Here is a 17672-nt window from a genome sequence, read left to right as displayed (position 1 = left end):
ATTCTCGAATATACCAGTTGTCTCGAGAGTGTTCTAAGGACCCCTATAAAGACGAGCATAGAACGTTCGACTATAAGCGCAATTATCACGTGTGTTTCTGATATTCATCAATTATCTCTCTTCTATAATACCGCTATATCACCTCTTAAGAGTAATGGGGCTGTTTTTATGCAATGAATAACTCTTAAATTAATCTCTCATTGAATCACTTTAAAAGAACCGCTGAGTTTGCAACAACAGCCATTGCACGAAGCCGATCTTAGGGTTGAGTTTCAGTTGTTGGACTTTGCCTTTGGACAGGGTGTGTTTTTTTTTGCCCTTGTCGGCAGTTAAGCATACGGTCCACTGTGTGATGGTTACCAGGGAACATTGACGTCAGGAATGTCTCGGTTGTGCAAGGACGCTGCCTACAGCTGATTCTCTATAAATCTCATTTGAAGAAAGACATATCATGGCGGTCCGGAAACACTATGGAGGAAATTTAATTTCAAAGCTGGATGGTAAATGCCAGAACATATATTTGGAAATGCAATGTGGATTAGGGCAATGTATTTTTTATGGACGGATTCTGCTCCGCTGGTATGGTAAAAACTAAATAAAAGAATCAACGTTGACCAGCCACAATAGTCAAAACAATAACACAAGTCAAGATCCGCTTTTGTTCTATCTTATATAGGCATGCTACCAAAGATAATACACATAAATTATTTATAGATAAGCAACTCAAGCACTCAACAAAAAAGTGGTGTGTCGACCACTAGATGGCTTCGCTTCGATTAGTTTCTCATTGCTCCTGTAGATGGCAGTAACATATTACCTATCCTATATTATATTTTCAATAATTAAGGATTTTGTAAATTTTCAGAAACCACAAATTGATAAAATTTTGTCAATTTGTCTAATATATGTATAACAAATAGACTTGTGTGATTTTTTATTTTTTGTGTTTTCTTATACAATAATTAAATGCAATAACTTTAGCAACATATAAGTTTAGGGGCATCCGCTACAAGATGTGGCTAGTTTCCATACAAAAAAGTATTTGTCTTAAAGTATCGCAGTTTTAGAGCCCCACATGCCACTGAAGCATTTCTGTCAAATCGTGACTTTTCATTATTTAGGAGAAAATGACCAAATTCAAATTAAAAATTAAAAACACACAATAACCAATAAATTATTATTTATTTAACAAAATAAATAGAATATCAACAATAATAAAACAAGTCTTTTTTATTCTAATAAATTGCTAGAATTTCGACCACAGACGATGATAATAGGATACGTACTAGTTCCGTAATAGGGAATAAGGCGTATTTTTTTCAGTTACGCGCAAATTATACTCTGCCAAACTTTGAATGAAACTACATTGAATGCGATTGCAATTCTCAAAATACGCACATGTAATAACGTTGTAGAATCCGGTGTATTTCTTTATTACATTGAAAAAATGGAGGTTTAAAAGGTAATTCAATTACAGAAGGGTATTTGAATATAAATAGGTTTCATACTTCAGTGATATAAACCAATGATTTTTTAAATAATTTTCTGTCTGTCACTGTTATGTCATAAACTCATACTGTTGCTGCGTTACATTAAATTCAGATTTTATAAAAGTTATCGACAGTTTAAGATTTTTTACAAAATATTAGAAGTGATATGGCGATATTAATAATCAAATTTATTAAGTATTAATAATCAACAAAAAATTAAACTGATTTTTACGAAACAGTTTAAATTCTCGAGAAGAATACAAGGGCTATGGGTAGGCAGAAATATAAGGATATATCATCCCACAATATCACCGTACATACTAGGTACTGGCGGGTACAGAAAAATATTTTGTGACCTCTAGATTTTAATTCTGAGAACTCAAGTTCATTACTTCATCCGGAACATCACTCGTAATTATACAAAATAAATAAATTAATATATCTATTTTACCACAGACAAAAGTAATTTTATAAACACAGCCCAAAATTTAAAGCCACATACTAAAAAACGTATTTAATGTAGTAAAAATTATCCTATTTGTAAAAACATTCACAGAATGGCAACACATAGTCCTAATTGTTTAAAAACTGTGTATATAAACTTAATTAAGCGGGTCATTGACTTTTTCCAGCTCTACCGCTTGCGTAAAACTATGAAATAATAAACACGGATTCTGCGGTCATCTGTTGAGTAAATAATATATTTGAAGGATTTTTTTCATGTGATTTTGAAATTACAAGCCGCGAGTTCGATTCTATGCAAGATGACATCATCCTCGCCTTTTTATTATTAACTAGCTGACCCGGCAGACTTCGTAGTGCCTCAATCGATAAATAAAAGACCGACGGGGGGGGACATCAAAGGAAAAACAAAATTGTTATTTTTATTTAATTCCGAGCATTTTCATATTTTTCTACCTTTTAAACCTTCTCTGGACTTCCACAAATAATTCAGGATCAAAATTAGCCAAATCGGTTCAGCCGTTCTCGAGTTTTAGCGAGACTAACGAAGAGCAATTCATTTTTATATATAGAGATGACAAGACAATTAAACAAAATATAATGTCACCAAAACTTTAAAGGGCTTCTAGTGAGCACGAGTGAAAACAGATTACCATCAACTATCAAATAAACTGCAGTCATAGAGTTATAATCTCCTTCTTATGACTTCTTGCACGAGCCGCAAATCACCGGGTTCCGAGGCCGCTAATAATTAAACTAGATTTTATCTTGATCTTTTTTATGTTAAACTCTTCGTTTCTAATTCCGTTTCATCATCCTTCAGTGATTTCTTTTCGATAAGCTCACGTGTTACAATTGGCTTCCCTCGGAATCCATCTTCGATTTCCTGTAGCGTCCTGCCCTTCGTCTCCGGCATCAAAAACCACATGACGAGAAGACAATACACTATAGAAAACGAGTATACCGCGTAAGTCCCTTCAATACCGACGGAATCGATTAAGCCAGTAAAAGTTTTAAGTATCAGAAACATAGTAGACGATAACGATACTAAACTAATACTCCCAGCTAGACTCCTGTACTGCAACGGGAAAACCTCTCCGGCCATTACACTTGGCATGGGAGTCACTCCTACCGACATTGCAAAGAACTGCAAGGCCAACAGCAGCGCAGGAAGCCAGATCCCTGATACGGGAAGGCTGTTATTATTTCTTAAGTATACGTAAAATATAACACCAATGTGACTAGCAAGACTCAGTCCTCCGGCGGAGAACATCATAGTCCTCCTCTTAAACTTGTGTATAATGAACACGGCCAGCGTATTGGTCAATATTCTCTCTGTGTCGAATATTACCATCCACATGTCTGCATTCACGTCACCCATGACGTTCTTAATTATAATTGTCGAAAAGGCCGCCATAGTGACCAAGCCGCACGACTGACTCAGCGAATAAGCGTGGAACATCAATATTATAGGCTTGTAGAACTCTTTCTTTTTTATTGTACCGAACATAGTGATTTTTCTGCCTTGTCTTGACTCTTTGAATGCGATCCTAGCACTAATCATCTTCTCAAGCTCGTCTTCTTCTTGGTCACCCCTCAACCATCGGAATGCTTCTCGGGATTCCTCGTACCTCCCTTGAGAAGCCAGCCAGCTCGGAGATTCTGGACTGAATAAAGTCATGACCAGACTTATGAATGGCAGGAAGAGACATACAAGCGCTGTTCTTTGCCAGCTGATTAGTGATCCTATGAGGTGAACAAAGAAGATTCCGAAGCCTTGCGCTAGGGAAACGGTGGCCAGAAACGCGCCTCTGCTCTTGGGGCTAGTGTATTCACCGATCAGTGCAGAGCGAAGCGGGATCATCATAACGAATGAGATTCCCAGTATTATCCGACCGACGATTAATAGCTGAAACAATGTAAACAACATCTCTAAGTTTTTTTTTATCGCTTAGATCGGTGGACGAACTCACAGTCCACCTGGTGTTAAGTGGTTACTGGAGTCCATAGACTCTACAACGTAAATGCGCCATCCACCTTGAGATATAAGTTCTAAGGTCTCAAGTATAGTTACAATGGCTGCGCCACCCTTCAAACCGAAACGCATTACTGCTTCTCGGTAGAAATAGGCAGGCTGGTGGTACCTACCCGTGCGGACTCACAAGAGGATCTTTACTATCAAAATCTTCTTGATAGTAAAGATCCTCATATGGATCTAATAAATAAAATCAATAACTTTGAATAAGATTCTAAGTTGTTTCGGTTAAATTTTAAATAATTTCAAAATCATTTATTTCTTCCGAGGTGGTGCCATGTAATATTCGCATTGCACGTCAAAGACATAAATAAATCTCTACGGATACCTTTAAGCTTTCGCTACTTTATAGACCAGTCGCGCGGTCAGATTGGCTGCACCAGTTTGGGAAGGTAAAGATTAAGAGAAAACCTTCAACCGAGCGGATGAAATTGCTCGGTAGACCGACGATTCCGATGTTATTGTTCTAATTTTGTAAACAAGCAAACTTATTTGAAAAGGTCGCTAGCGAGCTAGCTTCCCCCTACAATGTAGGATTACAATAAAATACTACCCTCTGAATTAAAGAATAAAATTTAAATTACCCAAAAACTAGTTGCCAGAATCGTGATCACCCAACCAATAATGCCCAGGACGCTGATCGTGTAGTGGGCCGCCTTCCGACCCTTGGTGCCCATTACTGAAGCCGCTGAGAAACTACCCAGTAAAAGGGTCAAACCGACGGTCGACGCTGAAATTCAAACATACATATTCATTATAGTGTACCAAAACACTTAAGTTGCCATATGGACAACATTTGCTCAGTTGGAGCCAGGACTTCCTTGAGACTTGATGTAGAAATGTCAACTGCTTTTAGCAAATCACAGTGCTTTTTTTTTTTTTGGTCAGGAGGTAATTGCCAGACTTTGTGGCAATAAGTCTATCAAGAGAACTAAATAGTCTGGCCATTATGTCCCGATGGCGTTCACCAATAGCCGATTTGCAAGGAGAGTGCAAATTTTCTTTTCCATTCCTAATCCCTGGTAGCCTAATAGGCTATTCCACTTACTCACAGTAGGTGGGCTCAACCTAAGTTTGTCAACACAAGCCCTAGTAAGAGCAGTGCTTCGCTGATCTGTATCGTGACCCACTAAGAAAGTCCGACTAGAAAATCAGTGGGCATATATTTTATAGCACAATAAAGATACCTGGAGACGAAATCTCAATTTTCCTCGTCCATTAAGCCAGCCCTTCAAATCATAGCACGCAACTGCTGCGCGACTGAAATGAGCAAGTAGACGGTGTTAGAGGATCTAGGAATTATTTTTAGGCTGATTGTGTTTAACAAACCTCACGATACATTACAATTTGGGTTGTGTTTATGGGGGAGTGCTCAACGGTGGTCGCGGCCAAAATTCACTGCTAACGACCGGGTCACTGCTACGCTGCAGTATGTGCAGCAATTCTATGATTGTGGGTTTACTGGTGGCCCGGAGGCCTTTTCAGTTTCACAAGGACAGGACACTTACTGGTGGTAGGACCTCTTGAGAGTCCGCGCGGGTAGGTACCAGCACCCTGCTTATTTCTGCCGTGAAGCAGTAATGCGTTTCGGTTTGAAGGATGGGGCAGCCGTAGTAGTACCTGAGACCTTAGAACTTATGTCTCAAGGTGGGTGGCGCATTTACGTTGTAGATGTCTATGGGCTCCAGTAACCACTTAACACCAGATGGGATGTGAAATCGTCCACCCATCTAAGAAAAAAAAAAAAGAAGGGTGAGCAAGGACTCAGCCAAGTTCTTGGTGTCTGACATGGAGATTGAAAATCGCTGGGCCTCGCTCCGTCTCCCGCCAATCGCAGTTTACAAGCCAAAAGAGTTCCACTAACCTAACCAAGAGTCCTGCGATCGTGTAAGCTTAAACCCTGAGTCCGGTTTATGAAGCTGCGGTAGTAAGATAGCAGGGAATCCGCTGGCGGCTCCGTGACCAATGATGTTGAACCCTATCGCCGTTGTTACGAAACACTGAAATACATGAAAGAAAACAATTTTTGGAAGTCATTTTTAACTAATAACTGAATCGTATTGCGCTTATAAAAAGAAATTTATGAAGTTTGAGAAAAAAAAAAAGAACATGGTTAAACAGTGAACCGAATTAATGATTAATTTCATATATTTTTTATCCTGTTGATATTTGGTCAGGATATTAGAGAGAGTTTTAAAATTATTCTTTGTCGTCGTCACATCATCGTCGATCCTTGACACGTGCGCAAATTTTTAATACGCTTTTATTAGCTTCATACGTATGTTAGTATGTAACGAAATCTTTGAACATGACTTTGACGCCCTTCAAAACGTCAGATTCACTCGAAATTTGGCATATTTATTAAGGGCCAATGACAATTAAATATTTTAAACAGTTTGATCCGTTATACTTACTACGATAAACAGGATTAGCGATTTTTTGTTTTCCTGAGACCCGGAATGTTTGCGTCAAGACCAAGAGGGAAACTACCAGGCGCGCCGTCGCCTATTTCTCGGATAAGTTACCGACTGTTTAAGATGAAATTTTTTAGAAATTAAAAAAAAAATTGAAAAAATTTAAATTCATCTAAAAAATTAAAAATAAATAATAGTTTCAAAAAACAAAAAAAATAATGCTTTTATAGAAGATCCAATTAAAAAAGAGAAAATAAATTTAAATAAATCTGAATTAAAAATAGTCTAAAAAAAATTAATTTATTGTAAAAAAAAGCGTTGGGTGCATGTTATCAATAGTTAAAAATATTTTGATAATATCCTTAACAGCATTATTTATTAAATTAATCGGACGTCTTGAAGTCGGCAGTAATGACGTCAAAACAGTCCGTTACAAACAAACATACATACCGAGCTAATGAAAGCGTGTTAATAATTATAGCCTGCTAATACATACAAATATATGAGAGTGAATAAGTGGTAAGAGCCAGGTGAGACCGTATAGATCGGTACCACCACCCTGCTCATTTGTGGCGCGATGTATTCATTGATTCCGTTTTGGATTTGATGGATCATCGCGCAAAGTCAGCGACAGTTACGATACCTATCATGAGTTAGCACCTTGGCAGAAATAATGATCTATATGCATAGCTTCGATAGCCGCTCAATAAAAAAAGGCTGCTAGCTTATCTCTGCCCACTGAGTTTCTCGCCGGATCTTCTCAGTGGGTCGCGTTTCCGATCCGGTGGTAGATTCTGCGAAGCACTGCTCTTGCTAGGGCCAGTGTTAGCAACATTCCCGGTTAGAGACCCGTGAGCTCACCTACACGACAAAGAGTAGGTGAAATAGCCTCTCAAGGCTATCAGCATAGGTAGGGAAAAAAAACACGCAACTAGTAAAATCAAAAAAAAATATGATATTGAAAAAAAACGAAAATAAATATATTTTTTATTGGTGGTAGGACATCTTGTAGTCCGCACGGGTAGGTACCACCACCCTGCCTATTTCTACCGTGAAGCAGCAAAGCGTTTCGGTTTGAAGGGCGGGGTAGCCGTTGTAACTATATTGAGACCTCAGATCTTATAGCTCAAGGTGGGCGGCGCATTTACGTTGTAGATGTCTATGGGCTCCAGTAACCACTTAACACAAGGTGGGCTATGAGCTCGTCCACCCATCTAAGCAATAAAACATATGAAAAAAAGACATTAACGGAAGACGAAGATATGATAAGATATTCAGGCACAGTTGACATTTACTTAGCACAAATGTAAGCCTTGTTAATAGGAGAACATGCGTAACAATATCGTGTAATATACTTATCAAACTTAAAAAAGATTACATTAGTTTTTTGATATTTATTTAATCTAAGATTTCCGCGTTTGATTCTTTGTTTCAAAGTTATATAATTTAGTGCGTTCGTTTAATTATAACTATTAATACGTGAAGCAAAAACTTTGTATCCCTTTTTACGAAAATTGCGCGGACGGAGGAGTATGAAATTTTCCACACTTATCTATACTAATATTATAAAGAGGAAAGATTTGTTTGTTTGTTTGTTTCGAATAGGCTCCGAAACTACTGGACCGATTTGAAAAATTCTTTTTCCATTAGAAGCCGACATTGTCCCTGATGAACATAGGCTACTTTTTTTTAATTTTTTGGAGTTTACTCCTTTAGAATCGATTTACATATATAGGCCCGGGGTATGAAAATTATGGGGACCAAAATCGTACTAGCATGTCACACGAAATGCGTTATGCGCCTGATTGCGCATGTCACACGAAGTGACGCCGGGCTGCTGCGCCGGCAGTCCGCCACAAAGCCTCGTACTGATCGCGCGTTTCTCTCATATATTGTATTTTCATATATTTGTTAGTCGTTTGTTTTGTGTCTCGTTAATTTGTTAATAAACTGTAGTGTATCGTGTTGTCGTAATATAGAACTATTTCTCGTATTGTTTCGTTTAATTTTTTATATCCAGTAAACTCCAGTCGTGCGTCGGAGCGGACACACACACTTTTTTTATTTTATTTTTTTGGTTTCATGTGTGTTTTAATGTTTCCGAAGCGAAGCGAGGGCGGGTCGCTAGTACAGAATATAGAGAAGAAGTACACAATGCTAATATTTTTTTAAATAATGCACAAAAGATAATATAAATCTATAAAGAAAACATTACACACACTACATACCATGCATTTGACGCACACACGCATACATACTATTTATTGTCAAACTTTTGTTCTTGACGTCTGTTGTCAAATTGAGAATTGATTAAATATTGTTTGTCTTTGTTAATATTTTTATAGTGTAGTCTTGGCGAAATTTGTGATTATAGAAGTATAAAATATGTACAATCATAATGGTGTACAAACTTACTATACCAATTAATTATAGTCGAATTTCGACTATTGCGGGACCTCTAGTTATCTATACTAATCTATACTAATATTATAAAGAGGAAAGATTTGTTTGTTTGTTTGTTTCGAATAGGCTCCGAAACTACTGGACCGATTTGAAAAATTCTTTTTCCATTAGAAGCCGACATTGTCCCTGATGAACATAGGCTACTTTTTTATTTATTTTTTAATTTTTTTTTTTGGTTTCATGTGTGTTTTAATGTTTCCGAAGCGAAGCGAGGGCGGGTCGCTAGTAATTAATAATTTGGTTACAATTTTCCCAATAAAGTCCAAGTAAATTATGATATTACAATTACTATGTGTTGACATTATTATGAAAATACAAAACAATCTATAACTTTTTGACGTTGAATATATATATTTTAGTGCGAATGTATAATATGTAATGATATATATGAAAATCATGGAATCATAAATGACGTAGAAGAAACATCAGAAGAAGAAACAGAAAAATCCCTTCCTATGGGCATAATGCCATAGATATGTTATGGGAATACGACTCTGGGCAAAACGCCGGTCGTAAAACTCATGCCAGACCCTTAATCAGCATGTTAAAAAGACAATCTTTGTCGAACCACATACTAATATATAAATCTACAGTGGTTTTTACGGATGTTCCATTATAACTACTGAACCATGCATCCGATTTACTTGAGACTTGGTATACATGTAGAAAATACATGTACTTAATGGATAGGCTAATATTTATATGAGTGTTGGACTCCCTAATAATAATGATAATAAATAATAATGTTAATTTTAAATACGCAGCGAAGCGGCCGAGTACGGCTATAATGTATACAAGAAGATAAAGAATTACATTTACTGTATCAAAGGTGTTCTTTTCGGTAAAAACTAGGTACTAGGCTTTTGTACATAATTTTCCTGTTACTCTGTACTATGTCTTCTTTTCTGTGTGTACATAAATAAATAAATAAATAAGTACTAGGATAGTAAAGTCAAATCGCAGAAATAAAAAGACTAACTTACTTGTTTCATGTAAGGTGTTATTTTGGGCATCGTTCTTTGAATACTTCTCGCAATCACATTCTTACATTAAATCAGTGTTGCTTGTTACAATTCAAGGTTTCTCCGCGTCTTATAACAAAATTGTTTAATACATTGCTCAGTTCAAAGTTTAAAACTAATATTTAAACACGTGTTGATTTAAATGTTGCTAGAATTACGCAAGCGACACGTTGTTGTCACAGCATTGTTCGAATCACAACTAAAATTGATATCAGAACGATTGTATGTTCGGTTGATGGAAGGGACAAATCGTAGCTTAAAAGTAGAAAAAAAAAACTATAAGATAAAGACGCAAATATAAAATTGCCAGTAAAATATTGTAGAGGTACTTCGATGAGTCATCATCGCTCAATCGAATCATTATGGTCTGGTAAGTTTACATTGATTATAATTTTATGTACGTATGTAATTACATATGCATACTTGTTTTGAATACGTCGTCAGCACGTTACAGATTTTTGACAAATATCTTTTATTCAAATATTTAGTTCTGAGGGTAGATTCTTCTCTTGCATTTTTTTTTTAGGAATTCACAATATCGGAGAAAATATTTGATCGTTTTGTCAATCGGTCAAAAAGACCATGACGATAGCTACTACTTAATAGCCTAAACTTATGAACTGCTAAAAAAAAAATATATATGGTGTCAGATATTAATGTGTAATTTTTATTTTTTCTGGCTTTTTTCTACCTAAGCTGGTAGCTTTGAGAGTCTATGCCAGCATTACCGCACTAGTAGGTGAGCTCATGGGGCTCTAACTGGGAGCGTTGCTAACACTAGCCCTAGCAAGAGCAGTGCTTCGCCAGAATCTACCATCGGATCGAAAATGCGACCCACCGAGAAGATCCGGCGAGAAATCTAGTGGGCTGTCTCAATAGGTTAGCTTACTCGCCGAACCCTTCATTGCAAGATACAGGTTCGACAAGAACGGTGAGCGGTGCTTGGAGTAATGTGTAATGTTTTAAGTTACTAACATAGATTATAAGTGATACTAACAAAATGTATGGCTTTTTGCTGAAATAAACATTTCTTATTATTGTTATAGGGAATTGTTGTGAGAACAATCAAAGTCATGAAGTTGTTTTTGGCTTTATTTTTATTTTCCCTATAGATAGAGAGAGAGTGAAACTCTTCAGTTTTGCTAGTGGGTGTAAATGAGTAGTGAAATGTCCTGAGCTTAGAGGCGCCGTCTGGACTGAGCTATCTGGTCACGCAAATATAACATTTAAAGGATGGGCAGGGCTGTCAAACAAGAGGAAACGCGTCCGACTATTTTTAGTATTTTATAAATTCTATTACTGTGTCATCTGTTTTTTTACTGGTGGTAGGACCTCTTGTGAGTCCGCACGGGTAGGTACCACCGCCCTGCCTATTTCTGCCGTGAAGCAGTAATGCGTTTTGGGTTTGAAGGGTGGGGCAGCCGTTGTAACTATACTTGAGACCTTAGAACTTATATCTCAAGGTGGGTGGCACATTTACATTTACCGTATATTAGCATTTCCCAAAGTGGGCGATAACGCCCCCTTGGGGGCAATGCAAGCCCAAATGGCGGCGGTAAGAGACGGAGAAAAAAATAGGGGCGCTGTGTAGATGCTTGGGAGGCGACTTATAATTTAATCTAGGAGTACTCTTAAGACACCGACTGAGCTCTCGCTATAGTGGTTTTTAAGTAGGTGAAAAAATGGGGGCGTTAAAAAATAATTTATTCTCAAAGTGGGCAGTAGACAAAATAAGTTTAGGAATCCCTGCCTTATATGTATGCGCTTTTGCCAGATGAACTGTATAATAAAAAGCATGCGGGAGCATTTAAACGAATGGGACTTCTACACTTCCCTAATTCTTGTTACAGCTAGTTCTTAAAAAAAAAAAACAACATTCGTTGACTGACTTTATATTATACTAATAATTAGAGAGACTTCCTCGGACTAGTAATGAATGAAATCAATAAAATGTACAAAAATAAACTAAAACCAACTCTACCGGTTCTGTTTGACGATGCCTTTACGCTGTATTTTTCAAAACGCGTGTCTGTTTGTTTGTGTTAAGTTTTTTTTTTATGTCGTCAACCGCTTTAGACACCGCCAATAAACATAATGATATGTACATAATCGTAACGCTCGTATACAAAGAATTTACCATATATAGCTCACTTTTATATTAACACTTATCTACATAAATATTCGTTAACGCACTTCCTTGTGTTTGTGTTTGTGTGTGTGCCGTTTGAGTGAAATTTTCAAATTGATTTTGGAATCGGATAACAGTGCATTTAAAAATTCTGTGACAGAAAAGGTTTAAAATAAAATACTTTTTTTATGTCGGACTCCGGTGCCTCCTGAGAGGAAGAAGGGGAGAAGAGAAGGGCCGATGTCCTTCACCTCCCCCAATTTCTCACAGGAGACTACGCCTTGAAAAAGGCGCGCGAAGCACTTGCCCCGCAGAACGACTACCGACTAAACCCCATCGAGCTCCATCACACCGACTACACGAAACTTACGGTACCGCGATGCGCGCTGAAAGTCTCGCCTTAGGCGGTACCCGTACTGATGTTAAGACGGGATTTCATCCCCGGGAAAATCCCGTAGAACCTCGTCTCGGGAGACACACCGTGAGCGGCGCACAGGAGCCACCTTGCACCGCTTCACCACCGGACTAACAGTCGAGTGCCGGGCGCCCCCGCACCCGGCACTCGATAGTCCCTACGAGGGCTGAGCGGCGGCCTCTCGCACGCGCCGTCCACCCCGCCTTCTGCGCTGAGGAGCCGGATCCCATTCCCTTTCGCGCTCCTCAGCCTCACGGTAGGGATTACCTAACCTATCCTACCTAACGTAAGTAGGGTAGGGATTGGGATACTACTACGACTAGTCGTTGGTAGTACGGGCAAACTACGCATGGTTTGGTAGGTGAGTTCACGGGGCTCGACTTTTTGTTTTTTTTCCACAGGAGAAAATCGCCGGATCCCCACCCGCGCGGCAGGTGGGGTACGTGGGAGTTGAACCTCACTAAAAACTCCTGCCGCTCACAACCGGCGCCCTACCTCGGACCGGGCCGGAGCCCAGTCGGGGCTATTGAGACGGCGGGATAGGGTTGACGCAGAGCACATTACATGCATCCCACCGTCACACGGACGCCGGACCGGCGGCCGCCAGCGACACGACCACCAGTTTCCTCGTTCAGCGGGCCGAGAGCCCGCCTTGATGGCGCCGCGTTACACCTTCCCCCAGAGCGGTCGGGGGAACGCGGTCTACCATCACCCGGCTTCCTACTGCGGGTGAGCGTGCAAAGCACGCCACCCCACGTCTGGGTCTCTCCCCGCACAAAACGGGTGGGACCCCTAGCTCCAGGTCACGGATACGACCCCGGTCCCGACCCCCTGCTCGGCGGCGGCGGGTTTCTGCGTAGTGAGGAGAGCTTTGCCTCACTCGCCCCGCCGCCTCCTTCTGCGAGATGGTGCTCTCGCAGAAGTCGAGCATAGCCTTCCAGGACTCATCGCCGCCAAGCATCGATGCCACGACGCCAGGCAGCGACAAGTCAGGTCCTATCTTTGCGACCAGGACACGGCGCTGCACCTCCCACAATGGTGACACCTCGTCGTCGGCTCAGCCCCTATCCGGCGCAGGTACTTCCCGAAGCATCCGTGCCCAGTCAGCACCTGCACCAGACGAAAGGTGAGACATCCTTCGCCACGATTCACCCAGTCATCAAAGACTGGGTAAACCGCCTCGACGGTCCGTAGCCCCCACGTGGGGTTGGCCAATCGCCTCGACCACGACTCGAGCACGGACCGCCGAGAATGGGCCTTCCGCGCCCGCAGCTCACTTTCGGAGGACTCGCTGATACTAGCTAGAGCAGTGCTTCGATGAATCTACTACCGGATCTACCGGATTAAAAACGCGACCCACTGAGAAAATCCGGTGAGAAACTCACTAGGTTGTGTCTAACCTTAAAAATATATTCGGTAGCCCTACATTCGCATGACAAATGAAGCTCTTCATATGTACTGCACACACAGTTCGAGGTCACAATAAACGACATCACACATTCCATTCCCTTATGTTTAATCGTGGTTAAAGATTTGTAAGCCGCAGAGCTAAACCGTAGGTAGCTACAAACTTGAAATTTTGGCAATTTACTCCCTTTATGTTTTACGTATCCAATACGGATCCAAGGATATTTGGAGATTTTTAAGAAGCTAAAAAGGATATACGCTAGTCCGGACGCCCGCCGTTTTCAAAGTAAAAAGTACCTGATTTTGGTTATGAAAATGTCTGGATGCACTCTGAAACGTACTTTTTGAAGTTATACTTCTTTAGACGTATTATGAAAAATTGATGAGAGTGAAATTTTTACGATGCGCGCGCACCGTGACACAAAATTAACAGAATGAAGTTGCCCACTAAATCGCTCATTACAATACGACCGACGTAACTTGGCGAGTCTGAATATAGCCGCAGGTGAACTTTCCGACTCGTACCGAGAATTACAGAATTTATACGATGTCAAGAAAAGGGATGTCCAATATGCGTATTTGAGGATGTTGTTTAATCGATTTTTTTTCAAATTGTTTAAAATTTAAATAAATAAAAAAGAAATAAATTTAATAAAAATAAAGTATAACTTCTTACGCGCGTAAATAAGTACACGCACCCTTTTTTTATGATTGAAGGATTACTGGTGGCCCGGAGGCCTTTCCAGTTTCACCAAGACAGGTGAAACATACTTTGGATATAAGTGATGGCACTGTACTGTGTGTTCGTGCGTTTGTATATGCGTCTGTGTATGTGTGTGCGTAATTTTTTTTTTTTTATTAGTTAGTTGGGTGGACGAGCTCATGGCCCATTGATGCGGTCTTCTTCAAAGTCTTCTTGTAATCATTTGGTTATCCATTAGATATTTAGCAAGGTTATTTGAGTGGGTATCTTATCTTTCAGAGTAGGTTTTAGCTCTATGGATTACTTTGTCTTTGACTTTTCTTATGGCAAGATCCCAATGTATTCTTTCATTTGTAACACACCGTGACGGGTTCGCTGTCATCCTGAGCATTTTCGATTGAAATGTAATATTGTGTTGCAAAATTAATTCATTTAAGTATTTGTTATTTGGTATGTAATTTAGAAACCATTTCATCACTCGAACCTTGAGCTGATAAGATAATATTCTAATTTAACATTTCAGTTTGTTTATCATAAGCTAGTAGAATATTATTGCATTGTTGATAAGTTTGTCACTAGTTCGCATGGTTATTACATCTACAAACACATCGATAGATGTAGGTATGTCTTATCTGACTCGAGGATTTTTTGTTTCATATGATGTGCTTTGTAGAATCATAAGAGATGATCTTGGCATATTTTGTTTTTACAATCGCATCGCTCGCTACGGGAGCGTAGTTCATCCATACCACCTTCAATTATATTACTTACATCGACAGTAAGTTTTACAGTACCTTACAGAAAAACAAAGGGTTGTAGGACGTCTTGTCAGTCCGCACGGGTAGGTAGCGCCACCCTGCTGATTTCTGCCGTGAAGCGGTTATGCGTTTCGGCTTGAAGGGCGGGGAAGTCGTTGTAACTATACTGAGACCTTAGAACTCATGTCTCAATGTGGGGGCTGTATTTACGTTAGAGATGTCTATTGGCTCCGGTAACTACTTAACATCAGGTGGGCCGTTAGCACGTCCACTCATGTAAGCTATAAAAAAATAAAACCGTTGATAAGAAAATAAGAACACGCCTTTAATAACATTAAATTTATTTTTAATCGGTAACAAAAAATTTAATCACATAAAATTAGATGGCACATAAAAAATGCACTATGGTACTTTACCTAAACAAATCGAACGAAATTATTCATTGTTAAACGTATTAACTGTTATGGTAATCTAGTATCAAATTGCGAGTTCCGACTAAATGAGCCAGTATCAAAAATTAGTAAAAGCTTCAACATTCGGTTCGGTAAATTAAATGCGTAAAGTTATATGTACAAGTTAGATGATGCCTACATATTATGATGATTTTCGTTCGAGCAGCCGTGTCCTTAGCGTTTGTGGTCTATGGCATTTCATCAGCCTTTCACTTGGAACGTGGCTTCACCAGTCTAGAGGCCGGTGGAGCGAACTTGGCGAACCCTTGCTGGTCGAAGACCGGGAGCAAATCACGGACTCTGGCTGACACGGTACCTCCAGTTACTCTGCTGACATAAATAAATATTTTTTTAGTTACATAACTTACTGGTGGTAGGACCTCTTGTGAGTCCGCGCGGGTAGTTACCACCACCCTCCTGCCTATTTCTGCCGTGAAGCAGTAATGCGTTTCGGTTTGAAGGGTGGGGCAGCCGTTGTAACCATACTGAGACCTTAGCACTTATATCTCAAAGCGTGTGGCGCATTTACGTTGTAGATGTCTATGAGGTCCAGTAACCACTTAAAACTGGGTGGGCTGTGAGCTCGTTCACCCATCTAAGCAATAAAAAAAAATCATCCTCATCCCATCATTAAGCTCCCAGCAATATTGGCCATACGGACTGTGCATTGCTCTTATGGCTTGTTTTGATCAGCAAATACTACGTCTCTTAGCTTTCGTTATATGAGGAATTTATTAGTCTAAAAAAATCAAACTAACTTGCTAGGCTTAATCAACTTAGCTGCCTGGGTTGGGGTAGCTAATTCGGTTGGAAAGAACGTAGCTCCGTAGAAATCCAGGCCGTTTTGCAGCAGAATGTTGGCTTCCTCGATGTTGGCGAGAGTGACACGGACCACGCTCGTGGCTTCCTTCGGCACCATGCTGCTCACGAGCTCTCCATCAATTGTCGTGAGAGCTCGGGACGAGGTCTTCTCTGGTTTTGGGGTCGATGTACCTAATATATTGAATGAAAGATAACTAAACATAAATTACTTGATCGCTTTTCTATTATATTTCTTGATCAAAAACCTCAGCAGGTACTTTGTCGGTAAATTAGGCAATATAAAAATTTTAAGTGAGGATAAGAGATTTTGTGAACCCAAAATGATTGGTACCATCATCCAGTTTGAGTGTGAAACAGAATTTATTCACAAGTTAGGTATTCACTGAATCTGCCTTTCGATATTTTGTCTGGAAATGGCCAGCCACAATTGTGTCTTTATACGCTACGAAAATCCCTTAATACAAATGGCTCCCAAACTTGCCTGCCCACCCGCAAAATATCCTCATTACTCTGTCGGCTACTCTTGGCAGAGCAGTCGTAATCATGTGAAATCCTTGTTTATTATAATTAAAATATATACGGATAATAGTGACACAGGTATTTGTCATTGTGTACAAACTCAGAAATTTGTCTTGGTTAGTCGTGCGCACATGGCTTTTGTTGCAAGCCAGATTTTGTTTCTTTTTACTTGTGTTTTTTATGTATCTTTTTGGCCTGTGATGTGTCTTGTGTGCCTAACAAATAAAATAAAGATTTTTTTTTGCTAGTTCGCGAAATACTTAGTAGTTTATTTGCCCTTACCAGTGTTCCCGTCTTTTGGGGATCCAGAGTAATACAGCCTGACGACCTCAACGACTGAAGTAAATTTGTACAAAGCGTGGCGCACATCCTCCTCTGGGATCTCATCGGGAATGTCGTATACGTAAATGGTAAAGGTCTTCTGCGGTCTGCACGGAATAGCGATCTGGACGAAGACACGAGAGTTTAATTGAAAACGAAATGAAGAATGGGAGCCGAATCACACACGGTCATCCAAGCAAAATAGGATAAATTGAACTGTGCGAAACAAGGACTGATAAAAATAATTAAAGAAATTAATAA

At 39.6% G+C, this 17672-nt stretch overlaps 2 protein-coding genes and 1 long non-coding RNA gene across 7 annotated transcripts in view; 1 reads left to right on the top strand and 2 right to left on the bottom strand.

Moving 5' to 3' along the window:
• Positions 1-1163: 1163 nt before the first annotated feature.
• On the bottom strand, positions 1164-10382 carry LOC101743252 (facilitated trehalose transporter Tret1-like). Of its 3 annotated transcripts, XM_004923439.5 has the most exons (4): positions 9848-10382; positions 5852-5987; positions 4572-4717; positions 1164-3861 (listed from the first exon to the last, which is right to left on the bottom strand). In XM_004923439.5, exons 1-4 carry the CDS (start codon positions 9875-9877, stop codon positions 2731-2733), a joined length of 1443 nt encoding a protein of 480 aa, XP_004923496.2. In that variant the 5' UTR covers positions 9878-10382; the 3' UTR covers positions 1164-2730. The 3 variants fall into 3 exon arrangements, with proteins under 3 accessions (XP_004923496.2, XP_062532574.1, XP_012553260.2); XM_062676590.1 differs by lacking the exon at positions 5852-5987 and having other exon boundaries at positions 9848-10087; XM_012697806.4 differs by lacking the exons at positions 5852-5987; positions 9848-10382 and adding an exon at positions 5175-5483.
• Positions 10113-16736, top strand: LOC134201544 (uncharacterized). 2 transcript variants are annotated; one of them, XR_009976889.1, is made up of 3 exons: positions 10113-10256; positions 10583-10817; positions 16600-16736. It is a non-coding gene; the product is annotated as an uncharacterized LOC134201544 (long non-coding RNA). The 2 variants fall into 2 exon arrangements; XR_009976890.1 differs by lacking the exon at positions 16600-16736 and having other exon boundaries at positions 10583-10960.
• LOC119630797 (facilitated trehalose transporter Tret1-like) overlaps positions 15622-17672 on the bottom strand; it is an 18289-nt gene continuing 16238 nt past the window's right edge. The window contains exons 6-8 of one of the 2 annotated variants that reach the window (XM_062676582.1): positions 17373-17535; positions 16508-16742; positions 15622-16079 (exon numbers count right to left, since the gene is read on the bottom strand). In XM_062676582.1, coding sequence (XP_062532566.1) covers positions 15959-16079; positions 16508-16742; positions 17373-17535 — 519 coding nt within the window. In that variant the 3' untranslated portion in view covers positions 15622-15958. The remainder of the gene's footprint in view (positions 16080-16507; positions 16743-17372; positions 17536-17672) is intronic. The other variant, XM_038021298.2, reaches the window with a different exon arrangement.

The sequence above is a fragment of the Bombyx mori genome, chromosome 27 (assembly GCF_030269925.1).
Source record: "Bombyx mori chromosome 27, ASM3026992v2".
Lineage (NCBI taxonomy): Eukaryota > Metazoa > Arthropoda > Insecta > Lepidoptera > Bombycidae > Bombyx > Bombyx mori.
The sequence above is the reverse complement of the archived record's forward strand: the minus strand, read 5'-3'. Positions and strand labels throughout refer to the sequence as shown.